The 20881-nt window shown below is 37.7% G+C and overlaps 1 protein-coding gene across 3 annotated transcripts in view; it reads right to left on the bottom strand.

Annotated features, from left to right (window-relative positions):
• The window catches only part of Phf3 (PHD finger protein 3), an 83779-nt gene that overhangs the window by 15863 nt on the left and 47035 nt on the right, over positions 1–20881 (bottom strand). For 2 of the 3 annotated variants that reach the window (XM_023702140.1, XM_023702189.1), the window contains 5 exons: positions 17976–19725; positions 11163–11472; positions 6954–7131; positions 883–1030; positions 648–804 (listed from right to left, as the gene is read on the bottom strand). In XM_023702140.1, the coding sequence (XP_023557908.1) occupies positions 648–804; positions 883–1030; positions 6954–7131; positions 11163–11472; positions 17976–19725 (2543 nt within the window). The remainder of the gene's footprint in view (positions 1–647; positions 805–882; positions 1031–6953; positions 7132–11162; positions 11473–17975; positions 19726–20881) is intronic. The other variant, XM_012513519.2, reaches the window with a different exon arrangement.

Here is a 20881-nt window from a genome sequence, read left to right as displayed (position 1 = left end):
TTTGGTGGAAGCGGGGATTGAACTCAGGCCCTTGCACTTGCCAGGGAAGCGCTTATTCCACTGAGCCATCTCCCCAGCTCCCTAATTCCTTTCCTTTCTTTCTGTTTTTTTGTTTGTTTGTTTGTTTGTTTGTTTGTTTGTTTGTTTTGTGGAACCAGGGATTGAACTCAGGCCCTTGTGCATGCCAGGGAAGCACTTATTCTACTGAGCCATCTCCCCGGCCCAGCTTCCTAATTTCTAAAGAAAATATATGCATGAATTTTTTAAACAATCTGCACTATACGAAGAAGAATCAAGGAAAGAAAATTCACATAAATCAGGGTAAAAGTAGTAGTATTTCAATAGCATTACAGAACACCACTCAGTACTGTACAGGCCCATGAATCAGTACACACCGTACGTTACTAGACACATGTAACTGCTCTCAACTAGGGATACGGTTGAGTGCATGCTTTGCAGAGGTGATGCCCTGGGTTCCATACCCCTGACCACACAGAACAAAACATGTTCTAAACCAAGAGCTACAGGAATTCTACAGTATAGTTTCAATTAACAAATTATTCATCTATATTATCATACTCTACATCCCAATGTAAATAGGAAAATTGAAAGTGTGAAAGCTATGGACATAAACAAAACATGCTCACATTGTTTTTCGGATCTTTCAGATTGAACATTAAACTTCTGTATTTGTTCTTGTATTTAGCATCTGTGTCCCGAAAAAAGGAGAAGAGCTCTTTCTCAATTTTTGTGGCAACTTTTGCCGCCTTTTCCTCTGGTACCTTCAAATTGGAGTCTGTAAGTCTTAAAATAGAACAATCCAATTATTTTTAGAGCACATAAAGCCTGCTACTGATCTTCTGCAGTCACACTGTGTGCTACCTTTTCATAAGAATGTCCTTCAGGGAGTGCCTGACACTCTGCCTGATCTGGTCCGCAGAAGGCTTGGACACGGGTGCAGCAGCAGGGTGCACACACGGCACTCCTCGTTCTGCTTTCTTCTTCTTCACGTCCTGCCTCTCCTGAGTGCCTGTGTGAACAAACACCAAAACTCACTGTACCATTTTCAAAAACATAGTTTATAGTCAAAATTATGCATAGTCCTTATTGAAATCAAAATCTACTCTACACTGAAGTATTCCTGACACTGAAATTCTAATGAACATGAATGACGATTAGAAAGCCATAAACTGGGCTGGGGACATAACTTAGTGGTATAGCACCTGCCTGGTATGCAAGGCCTTAAGGTCAATTTCCAGCACTACAAGAATAACCTGTGGGGGCCAGGGAGACAGCTCAGTAGAATAAGCGCTTGCCTGGCAAGCACAAGGGCCTGAATTCAATCCCCAGTTCCAAAAAAAAAAAAAAAAAGAATAACCTGTGAACCACTTTTCCCCAATTCAGATGATGGTCATTCAGAACTGCTTCTCATGCATATCTGCTAGCCATCCGTACTTCAGAAAGCTAAATAGAAAATAGGACCTGAATGTACTAGGTGAAAAGATCATTTAATGGCCCTACAATTATAAAAATAGAAAGTCCTTTTTCTAGTTAATTTGATGTCAATTTGAATATTAAGCTTGTCATCTGTTTTTGTATCATTACTAATTCTCACAAATCTCCCAAGCCTCAGTGTGAAATATGCTATTCATGTATATGTCAGCTCATTTATTTTAGTATACAACTAAATTTATTTATATTTATTTTTTTTGGTGGAACCGGGGATTGAACTCAGATCCTAGTGTTTGCCAGTCAAGCGCTTATCCTCCTGAGCCATCTCCCCGGCCCCTCAGCTCATTTATTTTAAACTCACTCATTTATTCTCATCTCACAAATTTTGTTTTTCTTGTCATTTTTCCCTTTAGTGGTACATTTTAGACATACATAATGATCATACTCATAACAGAAAATTTGTATCTGTAATGATCTATCTTGATTCTTCTTGTTTTCTTTTTTTAGACACGGTCTCACTCTACAGCTCAGGTTCGCCTTGAGCTCATTTTGTAGTCCACGCTGGTCTCCAAACAATCCTCCTGCCTTAGCCTCCCAAGTGCTGGGATTACAGGCATGCACCTCCTCACCTGGCTTCATTCTTCTTTTTTACCCAATCTTCTCCCCTCTTTCCAAACCCTATTCCCCTATTTACCAAGCTTTGTTTCTATTTTATTCTTTTCTCAAGTTTTTTTCTTTTCCTCTCCTTCCTTGCCCTCTTCCTTCTCTTTCCTTTGAATAATTTCTTCCTATTTCAAAGTATCTAGTGTACATTTTGGTGTTTGTTTATTCTTCCAGTTTCTCATACCAGGGAGACAATACATTATTTACATATGTGAGTCTTATTTTTATTTCACTTAAGAGTACAGTCCCAAGTTGCATCCATTTACCTAGAAATGTCACGTTTATCCTTCTTTATGGCTGAGTATTACTCCACTATAGAAAAAGATGACTTTTTAAAGTCCATTTCTGAGTTGATGGCCAATAGGTTGTTTCCCAGACTTAGTCATTACAAACTGCATTACTATAAAGATGGGTGTGCATATATTGCTATGGTATGATTTTTTAATTTCCTGAAGATACCCAGAAAGAGAATAGTTGGGTCAAATGAGATAAACCTGGTTTTATGAGGAACCATACGGCCTTCTATAGTGGTTGCACTGGTTTACATGCCCACCAGCAGTGGAGAAAGGTTTCTCTTTCCCACATCCCCTCCGGCATTTATTATTGAGTTCTTGGTGATAGCCACTCTATTGGGGTGAGATGTAATCTCAATGTTGTTTTAATTTGCATCTCTCAAATGACCAGTGAAGTTGAACATTTTTTCATGTATTTTTTGCCTTTCGCATTTCTTTATCTGAGAACTGTGCATTCATTTCAGATGCCCATTTTTGGATTGGGTCTTTAAATTTAGGGGGTCTAATTTTTTTCAGTTCTTTATGTTTTAGATGTAAGTCCCTTGTGTGAGGGACAACTGGCTGAAACTTTTTCCCTCTGTGGGCTGTCTTTTCACTCTGTTGCTAATTTCTTTTGCTGTACAAAGGCTTTTTAACAGAATGAGGTCTCATCTACTGATTCTTTACATTATTTCCCATGTGATTAGGGTTTAAATTTAGTTTTAATTAATACATAAAAACAAACATTATACATATTAATGAGGTACCATTATATCAGATCAAACATAAACAGCTCTTCCAACATTGATCATTGGTTAATGATAAAAACATTTAAAATCCCTTCTTCTAGTTTTTCGAAATACACAGAACATTACTGCTGCTCATAATCCCCTCCTGCCTAGCAGCACACAGGAACTTTGTGCCTTTCTAACAACTCAATGCCTACTAATCAGATTTCCCTATGTGTTCCGACAACCTATTCTCCTCAGCCTCTACAAATCAACATTCTATTCTCAACTTCTATTTTGATCAATGATTTTAGATTCCAAACATGGGTAAGATTGCATCCACTTCCATCCCTGCTGTAGTACATGACAGGACTGTACTCTTCTTTAGGGCAGAATACTATTCAATTATGTGCATATGCCACATTCACCTGGCGGACACTTTCTTAGCCAATGTAAACAATGCCACCATGAAGGTGGGTGTGCACCTGTCCCTTTAACATACTAATTTCATTTTCTTCAGATATGTAAGTAGGAGTGGGACTGCCAGATCAAGGGAATATCTACTGCTTTCCATAACGGCTGTGATAGTACACAGTCCCACCAACAATGTGCACATCCTCTGTAGCCTCACCAGTAACTGTTACCTTCAGTCTCCCTGCTTGGGATGTGGTGACAATCTCACTGTAGTTCTTAGTTCTGAATTTGCATTTGTCTGATTAAACAAATATTAAGCATTTCTCATTTACTTGGCACTCCAGTAATTCTTAAATCCATCATTTTTACTATCTCTATCACCTCACTTTTCCCTTAAAACCCAACCTAAATTAGTACAACACAGTTATTATTCCCTTGTACACATAGGACCTTTATTCTCTCTCACCTAGCCATCTCAGAGCCTTGATGAATGCCTATTTTTATCCTTCATACAAACAGGTTACAAACATCTGAAAAGAACTGCAGATAAATAAACACTGACACTGAAAAATCTTGTTTTAAATTTATAATCATAAACACCAAGTAAGTAACTCAACCTTCGGCTCCATTAAAATCTCCCGACAAGTGTGCTCCTTCACTTTTCACACCACCTATTTCATACCCTTTTTCTCCTCTTCTCAAACCAGTTAACAGTTGCTTTCCAACTTTACTGTCATTTGATCTGGCCACTCATATCTCATTGAAGAAACAACTGCTCATAACACACCTCGCCATCATCAAGGCCACCCTCCTGCATCAGTCTTCTTCTATCTGATCACATACACTATTCCATCCCTAAATCCAAAATCCCAAGTCTGAAAATTTTTGACATAAGATACTCAAAAATTTTCAGATTCTGGCCAAAGCAGTCAGATAAAAGGGCATCCAAATAAAAAAGGAGGTCAGTGGACAGTCTCAAGATGTAACTAGAAACATTTTAGAAACGATAAATGAATCAATATAATTGGTTGCAAACTATCAAATCAATATGTAAAATCTATAGCTTTTTATGAAATAAAAATTTTATGAAATGAAACTGCTGTGAAATCAAGAATGCAATTCCATTCTCAATGGCTGCAAAACAGAAAAATAGCTATCTAGAATAAAGCTACCTACCACTGAAGTAAATGATCTCTATGACAAAAAGTATAAAACACTAGTGAAACAAATTGAAGATCCCCCTAAAACCCATAGATTCATGAACTGAAATACTGTTAAATGTCCATGTTACTCAAAACAATCTAGAGATTCAATATAATACTTAACACTTTTCATAAAAATAGAAAAGAACACACCTACAATATATTCCCAAAGGGCCAAAGCAATGCTGAGCAGAAAACAAAGCTCAATGCATTAAAATATCTGAACTTCAAGATACCGAACAGAGTACCAATAAGCAAATAGCACAGTAATGGCATAGAAAAGGATATATAAACTAATGTAATAGTACAGACAATCCAGCAGTGACCTTTTCAACAGTCTTGGCTACGTTATTCAGGCTGGCCTTGAACTTGTGGTCCTCCCTGCCTCCGCCTTCCTAGTGTGGGTATTACAAGTGTGTGCCATCATGTCCAGCTTTACAATCAACTGATTCTAATAAAGACAAGAAATTATGCTAGAAAAGGTTTCTTTGATTACTAGTACTTGGGAAACACACATGCCATAGTACCTTCTTTAACGAATACTTTGACTATATATTCCTCTAGCAAATGATATGGTCCACAAACCATTTCTGTTGCCTTATACAGCAGAACTCCTGGAAAGTTACCTGTAAGAAATACTTTCCATTCCTTACCTTTACATTCTTCTATAAATTACTGTAATTGGTTTTTGTCCGTACTGCTCTACTAAAACCATTCTAGTCATCCATGAACGATCTGTTTTGTCTGTCTATTTCTGAGACAGGGTTTCGCTACTGTAGCCCAGGCTGGCCTTCAACTCGTGGCAATCCTCTTGCTTCAGTTCCCCAAGTGCTGAGCTTATAAGCGTGCACCACCATACCACGACATTATCTGTATTTTACTAACAGATTTAACAGTCTGTATTTATATTAGACATTCAGATAGGCTGACAAAACTTCAGCTGGCTCTGGGTCACCCTGGTCTTTCAGTTCTCCTCTTCCCTAACAGCTACCTCACCTCTTTTGTCCTGTTTCTGCCAACTACAGACTGACCACCCAAAGGTGTACTCAAGTATCTCCACCTGGATGTGTAACAAAGTTTTAATGACTAAAATTTTTCAGCTTTCCTCCCCTAATCTTTGTTTCATCTAAAAAATAACACCAATATTTTACCCAGACATCCCCTAAGATTCTTTCATCTACTTACATCTAACCCACCAGCAAGCCGTATCAACTCCACTGTACAAGCTATCTTAACCTGGCACTTCTCAGTACCTCCCTTGTACAACTGTCTCCTGCCATCACTATTTCTTATAGAGGACACCGGTTCAGATCTTAGCTGGTGCGTTTTTTCTCCTGCCTCCTATAGGTCAGTATTCATAGAGCAACCAGAGTGATCCACTGCTCTCTGTAAAATTCTCTGAAGGTTTCTCTTTAGATTCAGAATAAAGCTCTTCTCTACACTTCACCTACTGTTCTCTCATGCATTAATTTCCAATTCCTTTACACTGATGTAAGCCTCCAATAAATGCCAGGCTTCTATCTCCCTCAAACCCTCAAAGCTTACATTTACTGTGTCCCTCGCCTATATCCTCCTCCAAAAACTCTACATCCTTTCAAGTTCCAGAGATCACCACCTCCCCTTCTATGTAAAACAAATCTCCCTCCCTTCCTGTAGCTATCTTGGGACCATGCTTTTGCTTCCCAACCTCTGAAGTAACACACTAGTGCTTACTTTCAACTTACTGCTTGCCTTCACTTAGGACCTAGTGCTGTCTTGGCAAAGCCATAGGTTCAACACTGCTTCCTCAGAATTCAGAGCAATTCCTTTTAATTACAATGACCCATCATCTCAACTAATGTCATTAAATTGTTAATTTTACAATTTCCCCAGGGCCAGGGAGATGGCTCAGTGGAATAAGCGCTTCCCTGGCAAGCACAAGGGCCTGAGTTTAATCCCCAGTTCCGCAAAAAAAAAAAAAAAAAAAGAAGAAAGAAAAAATTCCCAAAATACAGTAAGTCTCCTGACTTGCAAACATTCAAGCTGTGAACTTCCACAGATGTACTGTGTAATGTTCACAGGTCTACTGTGTAAAACTCATTTTGTCACATTACAAACAAATTCGCCTTATAAACTTTCTCCTGAAATGAAACTCATTCACAAGTCAGGGATTTACTGTAAACTATTTGTGTGTAAAACAAGAAATAAATAAATTAGTACACAACAACTGCTATTAATCTCACTGCCTGGTTTTGAAGCTGTGCAAATAGTGTTTGTAGCCTCTTTTGGTATTTTTTCACTTTTTTCTTCTGAAGATCTCCGAGGTAAAATTGGTTGTCCCATCTTTCGAAGAGGAGCTAGTTGCCATTTTTTTATTTCATTATCTCTACTGTCTGATGAATTTTTGCCTTCAGGAGATTCCTGGAAAACAGTACATAATTCATTAACATTAAAAATTACTAAATATTCTCTAAATACAAAACAAACATCACTAACACATGGACAAATGCCAAGTGTGGTGATGCAAGCCAGTAGTTCAAGAAGCTGAACAGTAGAAATATCTGGAGTTTGAGACCAGCCTATACTACAGAACACAAGGCCATTCTGAATTATAGAGCAAGAGCCTGCCTCTAAAAACTAAATTAAAAACGAAGTACATAGATTAAAAAAAAATTTAAACCAAATTAGTATTACAACATATGAAGAAAATATATTTTAGCAAATTAAACACAAGTTTTTTAAAAGATGTACAATAGGTCTTATTAGTAAAGAAAGATCCATTATCACTCAAAATCTACTTGAATATGCAACAGCCATAAAGAAAGGGAAAAGTAACACACTGATCATATTTCCAAAATGTTAGTAAAAAGAAAATTAGATGTAAGGTAATAAACAGTTCTTAGCTAGCTGTACACACACAAAAAAAGAAACTGTGAAGAAACAAGCACTTACTATTTTTTAATGTATTTCTAAAGAAAGTAAGGCCACACTTGCTGACAACAGATGTATAAATGAAGTCCTCAGTGTGTTTAACAGTGTTTAAGTGCCCTGAGATTGAAACTAGAATCCTGAGGTACTTGAGAAAATTTAAGTACATCACACCAATGTGCTTGAAAGACAGAAGGAAAAATATTGTGCACAGACTTAAAATTGTTGTTTCAAAACAGTTATGCTTTTCTCTAGAACAGAAATCTAGTAATTGTCTCTTTACATGTTTTTTACCTCTCCAACTAAACTTCCTTCAGTACAGAAGCACATTTCAATGTCTATTAAGTCTGATTGCACCATGCTTAACACATAGTAAACTCAAAATAAAGTTTGATACAAACATGCAAGGATAAAAAGTGACATACAGAAAGCATTTGTCATAAAGGAACTTGAGAAAGATCCAGTCAACAGTTCACCATAAAAAGAGGAGGGAGATAATGATCACTTGCAAGTACACATATTTACCAAAGCAGACTGATCTGCTTTTTAGATATAGATACTGGACAGAGAAATTTCTCAAAATATTAACAACATTAACACCTTATAATGTCTTTTCAGGCAAGACAATGACTCATTTTTAAGGATTTTATTTTTCTTTTTCTGTTCCTTGAATGCCTTCAGGGCACTTTTGGCCAGCGGGAGAGGTGTGAGGTTCGAACTCCAGCCACCTGAGGCTGACAGCTTTGTGGAAGCAGCCACTTAAAGGACTGAGCTAGGCCCAGGCCCCCAATGACTCATTTTTAAATGCTGAACAAACTGTATATAAGAGGTAATGATTGAGACCAGGGAGATGGCTTTGTAGGATAAGTGCTTCCCTGGCAAGCACAAGGGCCTGAGTTTGATCCCCGGTTCTGCCAAAATAAATAAATAAATAAAGAAAGAAAGAAAGAAAGAAAGAAGTAATGATTAAGAGTTAATGATCCACAGAAGTTTCCCAATGACCTGATATAAACTCTTAATAGAGATTTTAAGTTCTTATTATCAATTACTTTGATACTAGGAAAATCAGCAAACAAGAAAAAGTATCATAAGGATAAAATCTGATTATTTATTTTATTTGGTCTTTTTGAAACAGGTTCTCACTGTTCAGGCTGGCCTTGAACTCACTTTGTAGCTCAGGCTGGGCTCAAATTTGAGCGATCCTCCTGCCTCAGCCTAGAAGTGCTGGGTACAATCTGATTCTTTAAAAGTCTTGGCAAGCAGAAAATGTATGCTTTCAGGATGTGCCAACCTGAAACTTAACCCAGATTTGTCATGTACGGACAATCTGAAAGAATTCGATTTGTAAAGAATGGAGGACTCTGGAGAAAACCACCTCATACTTTTTCTTTCTTGTCTTTTTGAGACATGGTTCTGCTCTGAGTTCAGGCTGGCCCTGAACTCACTTTGTAGCCCAGGGTGACCTTGCAGCAATTCTCCTGCCCAGCCTCTCAAGTCCTGGGTGGTCACAGGCGTGCTCTCACCTCACCTTCTGCAATCTAACTACCTTTACCATGTAAGAAAATTAGTTTTAATAGAGAGGCTTCAGAAAACTACTTTTTCAGGGATGCAATTTTAGCTCAGATTGAAAAACTGTCTAATAATCAGATCTACTGAAAGTGAAAACGCATTCTCTCATAATGTGATCAAATGAGAATTAGAACTTCTCTTCCTAGAAATGTTGTAGAGCACAGTAATAAGTAAGTTTTGATTACAAGACTCCTATAACTTCTTCCAAACTCTAAATTTATGCTGTCTGTTAGATAACTGTATTTGTTTATTTTTATTCATTTGTTCCCACTGTGTTTCCTTCCCAACAGGACTCTATAACCAGTGAAGGGTTAGAAAAAGCATGGGTGGGTAATAAAAGGGAGTAATTAGATAAAATGGGGTGTCCTTTACACTCTCCTCTTCTTAAAGCCTAAATGTACCATCTGCTCCACTGCATGTGTATGTAAGGCTGAGGAGCAAACCCAGCCTGCACAGGCTTCGCAGACCGCACTCTACCATTAAGCTGCAGCCCCAGCCCCTGAGCCATTTTAAAAATGCTTTCACAATAGTAAAAACATAAATCTAAGTCCAGGGAAAACTAACAACTTTCTATGACTTCACATTTTAAGAGAAAAATTAGGACACTTTCAAGAAAATATAGGAACACAGTGAAAATTTACTTTCCTTATCAAAAACCCAACACAAAAACAAAAACTCTTTCAACCTGCAAACAACACTGCCAAATGGCTAAAGAACTGGCAAATATTTACAGTCTAAAGTTTTTGTTAATCTCAGGAAAAATCCTAAGGGGATTTCACTGACCTCATCAGACCCAAAAGCTACAACTCTTGTTGCATAGGTCCTGCTTTACCTTGTTCTTAACCATCCAGCAGAAAAGTATAAAAACGAAATATAAGAAGTAAAGCCATGCTGTTATGTTGAGCTGTGGGGGACTCAGGTCAATAATTTCTGACATTGCCAGTCAAGCAGAAGACCCAATGCTATTATGGGCTACTGAACTCTTTTAGAGTATTTTGCTGAGTTTGCACACCTATAATACTCAAATAACAGAACTTAACAACAAAAAGGGGATGCAGATGAATGTCCATTTTGTATCTGTGTATTCAAATGGCTAGGATCGATATACAGTTACATTCTCTTAATGAATAGAGGGATTTGTTCTAATGGTGTTTGTAAGTAGGATATCATGTCTGCATCTTGTACAGCAATTAACCACTAGGAAGAATGTATACAATGTGTTAATTATTGAAACTGTCCTACCAGTTTGGTTTGAAACTGTCTCACTGCTATTTGTTTCTCAATAAATTTATGGGAAAAAATAAAATTTAATTTAAAAAATAAAGTTTTTGTTAGCAGCACTGGGGGCAAAGCTAATTCCTTATCATTGAGCTACACACCCAGACCATTTTCTAATTTCTTATTTTTGAGACAGGGTCTAAAGTCACCAACTTGCCCAAACTGAACTCAGTTTTGTTTTTCTGTTTTTCCGGAACTGGGGATTGAACTCAGGCCCGTGTCCTTGCCAGAGAAGCACTTATTCTACTGAGTCATCTCCCCAGCCCCTGAGTTCAATCTTGCACTCTTCCTGCCTCAGTATCTCAGTGTCAGGATTACAAAGCAACTGAAAAGCTATTTTTAAAGACAGTTAGCAAGCACAACTTTTATCTCAGACCACAGGAACACACACACAGGCACACCTCATCTCAGAAAATTCACATACCAAACTACAACATAAAACTAGCATAAATGACATGAAATAAGTCTCATGCTCTGCATATATCACGATGTGGTTTCACTCAAAATACCAAACTTTAAATAAAAGTCAAGATACATCTTTATAAAAAATAAATACATCTTTATAAAAAATAAATTTAAATATATATACCAGAACACTGGAATCTAAAAAACAAATCTTGACATTTTCATGGTTCATACAGTCCTAAGTAACAAAATGTAGTTAATGGAAAGCATACCCGTTTTAGAATTTTGACCTTGTGCTTCACTGTATCATCTGCACATTTGGTTTTGTTATTTGTCGTCATGTGCTTTGATAATCCAAGTTTTTCACATTCCATTTTTTTATCTTCACTATGAACTTCAACTGTACCTTGATTTTCAAAATAATCTGTATCTAAACTTTCAGTCTTTTTGTCTTCTTCAGCACAACATTTTACACACACATATTCTTTATCTTCCTCTCCCATCTGTTGTGCTTGAGAAAGACTTAGTCCAACACAATCACCATGAAACCAGTCATCACATCTCCCACAGCCAACCATAAACCTGAGAACAAAAGCAGAAACAGGTTATTTTTTTAAAATTAATGTTGAGACTAAATTTTCAATGTGATTTTGTTATTTTGCCCATTTTCTAGCTCTACCCATTCTGCAAGTTCAACATGGAACAGCCTGCAAGGAACCTTCTGAGAATGGAACCTTCAGACTTCATCAGTCCTACATGCCTATATCTAGTAATCTGAGCAACTACTTTGAAAATAACTACACAATATAATAACCACTGTTAATTTCCTATCTTGCTTTAAAATTCTGTATCTTTTTAAAAGTATCTGTAAATTTTTTAAAAAGATTCAAATATTTCCCTTCTGGTACAAGCAAGAAAATACTGGGGGTGGAGGTGGGGTACAAAACACCATCCAGATCACTGGAAATACAGAATTGTCTATATAAAGTGAGTTCTCTTAAGGGATGAAAATTTTCTGTGCTAATTTGAACATCAAGTTATACCTGTATAACCTAAAATCTGAAACTATATACAACTACAAAAGAACTGTTGATGTAAAACTGTCACATGACAAAAAGCAAGCAGAAGTAAAAACAGCCTCTCAAACTGTTTATCAACTAACTTCAAGTCATTGTACAGTCACAGTGTCACACAGGCTCAGCTGAGCAATCTTCTCATCAAGTTTTGGGGGCGGACGTTCTTACTAATGTCCACGTATTTTGCATAATCGACTGAGTGGCAAGTTTGCCCTTCACTGCATTTTAACTAAGAAATAACCTAAGTGCAGAAGCACAAGATTTGTGGTCCTAAAAAAGCTAATAACCTAACACTAAGAACTTTTCCATAAAGTTACAAGATACGTACATAGTAATGTACAGAAGAAAAAAACCCACGTATTATTAATCTATTAAGCTATAAAGCTCACTTCACAAATTCATGAACCTTTTCTGTTCTTCAGGCCAGCAATTCATGATTGAATGATTCAACTATGTTGTTTTGTTTTTGGTACAGGGAGGGGACTGAACTCGACCTTGTCTGCACCAGCCAGACGCTTACGCCACTGAGCTATCTCCATAGCCCTTAAGTATGTTCTCTAAACATGTAAGGATTTTGTGATACCGACTTTCCCAGTAGTGACTTGCCAGCCTCAAATGCCTTTGAACAATTTTAGTGCAACAGGAAGGATGCTAAAGGTATCACTAAGTGATACGGCTAACTCTAGCTCTAAACCCAGTAGAGGTCCTGTTAGTGACAGGACACTAACCCTTCACAGTATCTAGTCATGTCCCTAAGCAGCATACCCTTCTCTTCTTGCTTTTATGCCTGTCGACGGTGTGCCAAACCACCACTGGGCTCTCAGGGTGCATCATGTACTCAGTTAAACACCTGTAAGCCTCCCTAGTGCTGCTTATCCTTCAGTTACCCATCCTTCCAACAGTGAACTTGGTTGGAAAAATAAAAATGCAAAATGCTTTGGATTCACAAGGCCAAATATGAAGATTTTCAAACAATGTAGTATTTGTTAAGGCAAAGTTCCTCTAGGCTTCAGAATTTTGACGGCTTCATATTGTTTCAATTCCAATATTCCAGCCAACAGGAAAACTTATTTCAATACAGGTGCTTTACTATTCTTCCACCTCAGGTTGGAAAGTTGTAAGAATTATTTTTTGAAAGCAGCCACCTAATATGAACAGCTTTGAGATATTGAAGGAAAAAGCAAATAGTGATGTCCTTCTCCAAGTCAAAACTCTGTAATGGGCTGGGGTGGTAGCTCAGCAGCTTAAGTGCCTGCCTGGCAAGTGCAAGGTCCCGAGTTTGAAAAAAGAAAACAAAAAAACCTCTATCATTCATTCTTCCAAGTCAGTCTGGAATGGTTTCGGTAAAAACCCAGACCATGTTTCTGTTCCAAATCCAATTTTAAATGTCAAATTACAAAGCAAAAAGTGTTTCCAAACTTTTATTTTAGTCTTTATGATCATAACATTTTATCATTTTTTAAACATTTATCAATTATTATGCTGTGGTTTGTTCAAAGACTTCTTGGAAATGTCCCACGCATATTTCAGGCCTGAAAAGTAAACCTCTAAACTATCAAAATAACACTGAGTTTAATGTAAAAATAGTGCACTTAGGGGCCGGGGAGATGGCTCAGTGGAATAAGCACTTCCCTGGCAAGCGCATGGACCTGAGTTCAATCCCCGGTTCCGCCAAAAAAAAAAAAAAAAAAAAAAAGTGCACTTAAAGTTCCTGGTAAATCAGGAAAAGTGGCAATGTGCATAACCTAGAAGAAAGTGAAATTCACTTTTGAAATAGCACTGATTACCCAGAAATGTACATGCTGCTCATTTCTGAGTCTGACACTGAGATGTGCCACAATCTCTTTTAGCCAAAGTTAAAAATGTCCTTTTCCTTCCAAGACACTCCTTTACTCTTATGGAAACGGGAGGGACAGAGCAGTGAGACCTAACTGGAACAGTGAGAGCTGGCTCACAAGTACTCTCTCATTTCTGACTCTGCCCTTGGACTTCTGATTACCAAGAAAGGAAATATCCTTAGGTTAACTACTATAGACAGTAAACCTGACTACAAATGAATGTTACGTGGGGCATAGCTTTGGGTCAGTTAACAGAAGATTGTAACAATACTTGTGTTGTCTTCCATTACATGTTCACATACAAGCTAAAAACAAAAAAACTAAGCACCTGCTTAGGCCAAGCTCAAGGACTGGGATTCAATCCCTGGCACCAGCCCCAGAGGACTGAGCCGGCGGCCACTGAGACCATGGTGCACGCCTACAATCCCAGCACTGGGGAGGCTGAAAACAGTAGGATCACTGAGTCTCAGCTGCATAGGAAGACTCTGTACCAAATACATTAAAAAATAAAATAAAATAAAACAAAAATAAAAATAAACTAGATCTACTATACAACAAAAACTAATTTCAAATTCAAATCTACATTGTCTTTGGCAAGAGCCAAACATATGTTTAGAAAATTCTTAGTTTTTTAAAACTACAAAGGTGGGCTGGGGAGATGGCTCAGTGGAATAAGCGCTTCCCTGGCAAGCGCAGGGGCCTGAGTTCAATCCCTGGTTCCGCAAAAAAACCAAAACAAACAAACAAAAAAAACCTACAAAGGTGACTCTTAAAGACTCCTGATCTTAACAAATACATGCCACAAACTTTAATGCTGTAGATGTGACACAAGATAGGGTTCTCAATGATAACCCCAGGCCATGTGACTGGGCCTCTGTATGTCCTCGCTATATCAGAGATGGAAGGATGCTACCCAACATTAAATGGGTATTCACAATTTAACCTGCAGACAAAACTATTCATAAGATGTTTAAAATTCTGAGAAAAAGCAAGACCCATTTATTTCAGAAATAAATTTCTTTTTGTGAATTTTTTGAGTTTTTCAAGGCCTTAAAAAAAAAAAACCAGGGGGCTGGTGAGATGGCTCAGTGGTCTAAAGCACCTACCTAGAACAAGCTTAGCAAAGTACAAGGGACTGCGGTTCAATCGTCCAGCACCACATGCCAGCCAGCCCCGCCCCCTGGTGGGCTAAGCTGGCCACACACACACAAATAAATAAATAAATAAATAAATATTAAAAAAAACCATTAAAAAAAATAACAGGGGCTGGGGAGATGGCTCAGTAGAATAAGTGCTTCCCTGGCAAGCACAAAGTCCTGAGTTCAATCCCCGGTTCCGCAAAAAGAAAAAAGAAAGAAAGAAAGAAAGAAAGAAAGAAAGAAAGAAAGAAAGAAAGAAAGAAAGAAAGAAAGAAATTTGCTGAGATTTAGTGTTTAAAATGTCATGCAGGCTGGAGATACAGCTCGGTAGCACAGTGCCTACTGGCAAGCACCAAGATCCTGAGTTTGACTCTTGTCACAATAAATACATAAAGTCACCCAGTCTACAACATGACCAAGAAAGCACAATGCAAATTAAAACATGCAAGTATTTCTGGAAAAAATAGAAAACTGCATGGCTAAGACTTGCTCATTTCAAATTGCCAAATACTGAGGTGAAAAACTTTAAAACTCACATATTAAAAAAATGAGCAATGGGTTAAACAGTCCAGTTTTTAAAATAATATGTGTTTTGCAGTAATGCTGAATCAGGAAAGTGGAATCAAAATAGCTTAGTAAAGAGTTAGTATATACTGTCAGAATACACAGAAGTCAACTGTTAATATTACATCTGGCTACACCATGAGCATCTGTATTACAAAATGTAATTTCCAACTGAATCATAAAGAAACTAACCCCAGTGGCAAAATGCAAGATACTAAAGAGCTTAAAGTCTATAGAAGCAAAACTGTCCACAAGTGGCTAACAGTAGCATATTACATCAGCAGCCTTCAATGTGACTAGTGCATCAAATAAAAAGATTAAAATTACATCTACTTTGCTAATAAATACCCATACATGTGAGTTAAAATAAGGAAATTATATATTGTGTGAAAGGTACAGTTTTTGAGCAAATATAATTCATGCTAATATAAAGTATCTGCACTTTTTTTTTTTTTTTGGGGGGGGGGACTGGGATCAAACTCAGGGCCTTGTGCTTCCCAGGCAGGCTTTTATGCCACTGGGCTACATTCCCAGTCTACCAATATAAGGTAGCAGTGAACTATTAATCACTTGGGCTTCTTTACGGATAAAAGTAATCTGAAAGCCACTTCCAAAGCTGTGTCTAGTGTCAGTCTGTTATCCAGACTCTGTACATCTCACATTCTAAGTCATTTTCCAGACTTGCAGCCATGAAACTACTTTTATAAAGATCCTAAAGTTGGCATGAGGTTAGAAAAAGATGTTTTTAAATGAAACACCTAAATCTGAAAAACTACTAACAGTGGTGGAATGATATCCCATGACGGTGATAGCCCACTAGGCCAGGCATGATTGTGAGCATCTATGATCCCAGCACTGAGGAGGCTGGGGCAGGAGGACCCAAGCACGTTCCAGGCTACTGTGGACTACACAGTGAGACCACATCCCCCCCGCAAAAAAGTCTTGTTAAATTCCTCAGGAATAGCCTGTGAGAACACTAGTGTATCTATAAAAAGCTACAGTATAATATAGTTGATGCTAAAGGTTTCCACTTCTCTAACTACTTCAATGTGATGTTTAGAAGATTTCAGCAGACAGAAAGGGGCTGGCTTTTTTTATTAAAGGGGCACTTAGCAGCACCATTCAAACCTTAATTCTCAGGGGCCGGGGAGATGGCTCAGTGGAATAAGTGCTTCCCTGGCAAGCACAAGGGCCTGAGTTCAATCACCGGTTCCGAAAAAAAAAAAAAAAAAAAAAACCTTAATTCTCTTAGATCTAAAAATAACAAGCTCACTTTATAGTACTGAATAAGGTTTCTAAATGAAAAGCTGTGCGCAGTATGTGAGGGGTACAAATACAGCACTGTATTCAAAAGGGGTCACCTGACCATTTAAAAATGAACTGTACTTTGTTATGAGTAACGCTTGGCATTAAAACTAGGGTTTGGACTAAATCATAAATGAACAATCCTGTGACATACAAGCTGTATTTTAGGAAACAACCCTATACTTCTCCCATTTTCCCTAACTGCTCCCTCCCCACCAAAATAAAGTATTATGAAATCCTTTACTAGACTGTCCCTCTCTAAATCTTGATTTCAATTTTTATGTAATCTAACAATGATAGAAAAGTCTCTAACATCAATGTTCAAGTTATTTCTTTTTATCTTATTAGTGTTGATAGAAGTTCCAACAGCAAATTAACACTTGATCAGAACAGTCTTGTAGATGCACATTCCATTTCATCTCGTTTTCCTTCTCTTAAAGCTAGCAAATAAAGAAATACACTGAGAGGCAGAAGGCAATGTCATGAAACTATTCAAGATGGAACCCTAAGAAATCATCAAAAGCAATGCAAAAATCAACACTTAAATTTAAATGTTGAAAGATTTGAATTCACAAGAAATTCTTGCATTCAATGAAACATTTCAAAAGTAATACATATTTTCACTATTTCACGTTACATACAAATTCTCCTGGGTTATTAAACAGTTGTTTTTGTTATCAAAGTTTATTACAAGGTCAAGTTTGATAGTTTTGAGATGACAGTACTGTCTTTAATGTGCATCTTAAAAAAAAAAAAAACTTCAAGTGAAAAATAGAATTTCCATTATCACCTTTACATTTTATTACTAGTTCTCAAGCCAATTAAAATTCAGTACCCAAGACAGCATAACAATTTTCAAAATTTGCATAAAGGTTTTGATTTTGTATTTAAATGCAAATAAATTAACTATCTGATCACAACGACAAATCATCTCCACATTTATCAGCTTTGATCAGACTATGCTTTTAAAAACATAACAGGATGACACACTTATGAATTCCAGCGGCTCCATTTTTCTATTGTTATCCAGGACTGATGAAGATTTTTGCAAGTCTTTGCATATTAAATCATTTCTTTCTACAAAAAGGTCTCAGACCAAACCCACCCTCCAAAGATACAATTTCTCTTCAATGTACACATCAATCATATGCACGCACACACACCTGTTGCCATGTGGTTTTTTGCAAAACCCACACTGCTTGCTGGGAGCCCACATGGATTTGCTTTCAAATAAGGAGCTATGGTCTGAACCTTCTCTTTTTACAGTAGCTATGTTGTCTGGAATGAACAACGGGGGCTCATCTAAAGAAAAACTCCTGCTGCTTCTTCTCTGACGAGGCTGCAGGTTCTTCTCAGGTCTTTTCAGTTTCGCCTTATCCTCTTCCTTACAGAGCTCAAGGCCAGGGTGTTCAGGCTCTTCTCTCCCATGACTGGTGACCCTCGCCGCTGGTGCCTGCTGCTGAGGCTTATGGCACGGTTTGTGGCTGGAATGTAACGAGTGTCCCGTCTGTGCAGGACCAGGATGACCATGAAGGAGTTTATCACTCAAAGGATGAGTTAAAGGCTTGGGAGTCTGCACTGAATTTTCATCCTGTGATGTTTTTTTGAATACAGAATGTGCCTGGTTTTTCACAGCCTTAACCCCAGAATTACAAGTTTGAGTCTTGGCTTCCTTACCAACTTTTTTCCTCAGCTTAACTGATCTATGGAAATTCTGCTGGGATTCTGGCTCTTCAGCATTTCGTCTCACACTTTTGACATCAGTTTTGTTATGCGCCATCACATGCTTTGCTGTAACCATTTTCTTTAGAGTATCTGCAGTCACTTTTTGCTTAGAATGAGTTATAGGTTTTGTGAGTTTGGATTTGTTTTTTGCCTCTACATAAGAAACACTACTTGACTGGCTGTTTCTATTATTCTCAAAGTTTACTGTCTCCTGAGACTCCATTTGGATACTTTCAATAATATTCAACTGTTTTGAATTTTTGTCAGGCACATCGCAAACAACATTTTCTACACTATCTTCTGGGTCAAAAGCATTAGTACCAACCACCTCTAATGCTGATTTACTGAATTCAGTGCCTCGTAATAATCTCTGTGTACCACTAGATTCTGTGCCTTCACAATAATCCAGTGGCTCCATCTTATTTCTCTGAAGGGAGTTCTCAGCTTTATCAACATCCACAGTATTTAGTTCCAAATTACATTCAGTCACTACATCTACTGAACCAGAAAACCCTCCAAGATTCTTTTCTGTGCTATCTGTATTTATACTCGGAACATCATCAGAAATACCAGCAGATGATTCAGGTTCCTCAATAATTTGGTCATCCTCATGGGATAATTTTACTATATCCTCTGATTCTTGTTCAAGGTTGTCCTTTGCCCTCCTTTCTTCCATGGCCTCGTCCATTCTACCTGAAATGGAATCATCCTGCTCATCCTCCTCCTTATCTGAAAACTTAAACAATGGGCTACTAACAGTCTTGACTTTACATTCCCTCAGAGCGTCATTCTTTTCTTCGATTGGGACACAAGTCTCTGAGAGAAGTGGACAATGTAGTCCGTGAGATGGCACACTGGCTTCTCCCTGATTAGTACTCTTAGGCCTGGAGTCCAACCCTGCATCATCCCTCCCTTCAAGGCAAGATGACCCTGAAGAGTGACTCAAAGTCCCCAGCCCTTGGGGCGGCGCTTCAGTCTGGCCGGTGTGGCGGCTGCTCCTCCTGTTCTCCTTCTGGTGCTCAGGTTTCAGTGATGCACAGGCTTCCGCTTTACCCTGGCATCTTTCCAGGGGCTTCGGCCCTGCCTTGGGGGCAGACACAGTCTTCCCAGATGCTTTTTTTGTGCTACTTAAGGGTGCAGCATTTGAACGCTTGGCAATAGTGCTTTGTCGCAAGCTTCTGACTTGTTCTATCACAAGGGGAAAAAAATAAATAAAAATAACTTAGCAAAAGCCATGCTTCTATTTCAGTACAATTTAAATATCACTTCTTTATTCTGACCTATAAATCATATTTGATAATTTTAACCACAAAGTACTAATAGTTATATAATCACACACACTGAAATATATGTAATTTAACTTATATATGTTAATTTTATATTTATCAAAGTTCTTTGAATCTGGGGGAGGAAAGAAACTATAAAATTTGGAATATTGCATTTATTTATGACAAGATATGTCTGAGTCTCTTTTCCATAAGAAATTGGAAGTAAACAGTAAAATGAGCTTCCTTTACCTATTTTAAAGAAATATTATATATATATATTTTTTACTTTATTAAAATACTGAGTTTATTTCACATGTATATTTGTCTCCCTACCATCTCCCTACCACCACCACTACTACTATATTATATATTTTTAAACACTAAATATTTCTAAATATTTTTAAAAACCGGGTGTGGTCATGGACACTTTTAATCCCAGCACTCTGGGAGGCTGAGGCAGAAAGACCACCATGTTCACGTCCCACCTGAACAAGATTAGCAAGATCTTGCCTCAAAAATTTAAATGTAAAAAGAGCTGGAGATATAGCTCAGTGATAGAGCACCTAGTACTGCAAAAATTTAAATTTAAATTTAAAAATTCAAATGCCAATAAAATTCAAACCTATCATAAAAAACATTGGGGCTGGTGAGATGGCTCAGTGGTCTAAAGCATCTACTTAGAACAAGCTAAGCTAAGCTAAGCTAAGCAAAGCACAGGGACGGCGGTTCAATCCCCCAGCACCACATGCCAGCCAGCCCCACCCCTTGGTGGGCTGGGCTGAGCTGACCACACACACACACACACACACACACACACACACACACACACAAATAAAAATTAAAAAAAAAAAAGATTTAAACTAAGAAAATGTGTAAGGGTACATATAAAAAATTTAATAAAGCTTTCCATCTGTAAGAATGACCTTTTTCTATCATGATAAGTCTTCCAGGAGGAGAAACACAAAGTAAAAAGAACTACCAAGAGAGCTAAATTACTATATAGAAACACAACCAATATAAACCAATACAATAAAATTCAAAACGTGAAGCTACTTCCAAGGCTTCGTATAGCCCAG

The sequence above is a fragment of the Octodon degus genome, unplaced genomic scaffold (genome assembly GCF_000260255.1).
Source record: "Octodon degus isolate 3935 unplaced genomic scaffold, OctDeg1.0 scaffold00001, whole genome shotgun sequence".
In the NCBI taxonomy this organism is placed as follows: Eukaryota; Metazoa; Chordata; class Mammalia; order Rodentia; family Octodontidae; genus Octodon; species Octodon degus.
This window is presented reverse-complemented; position numbering and strand designations above follow the sequence as displayed.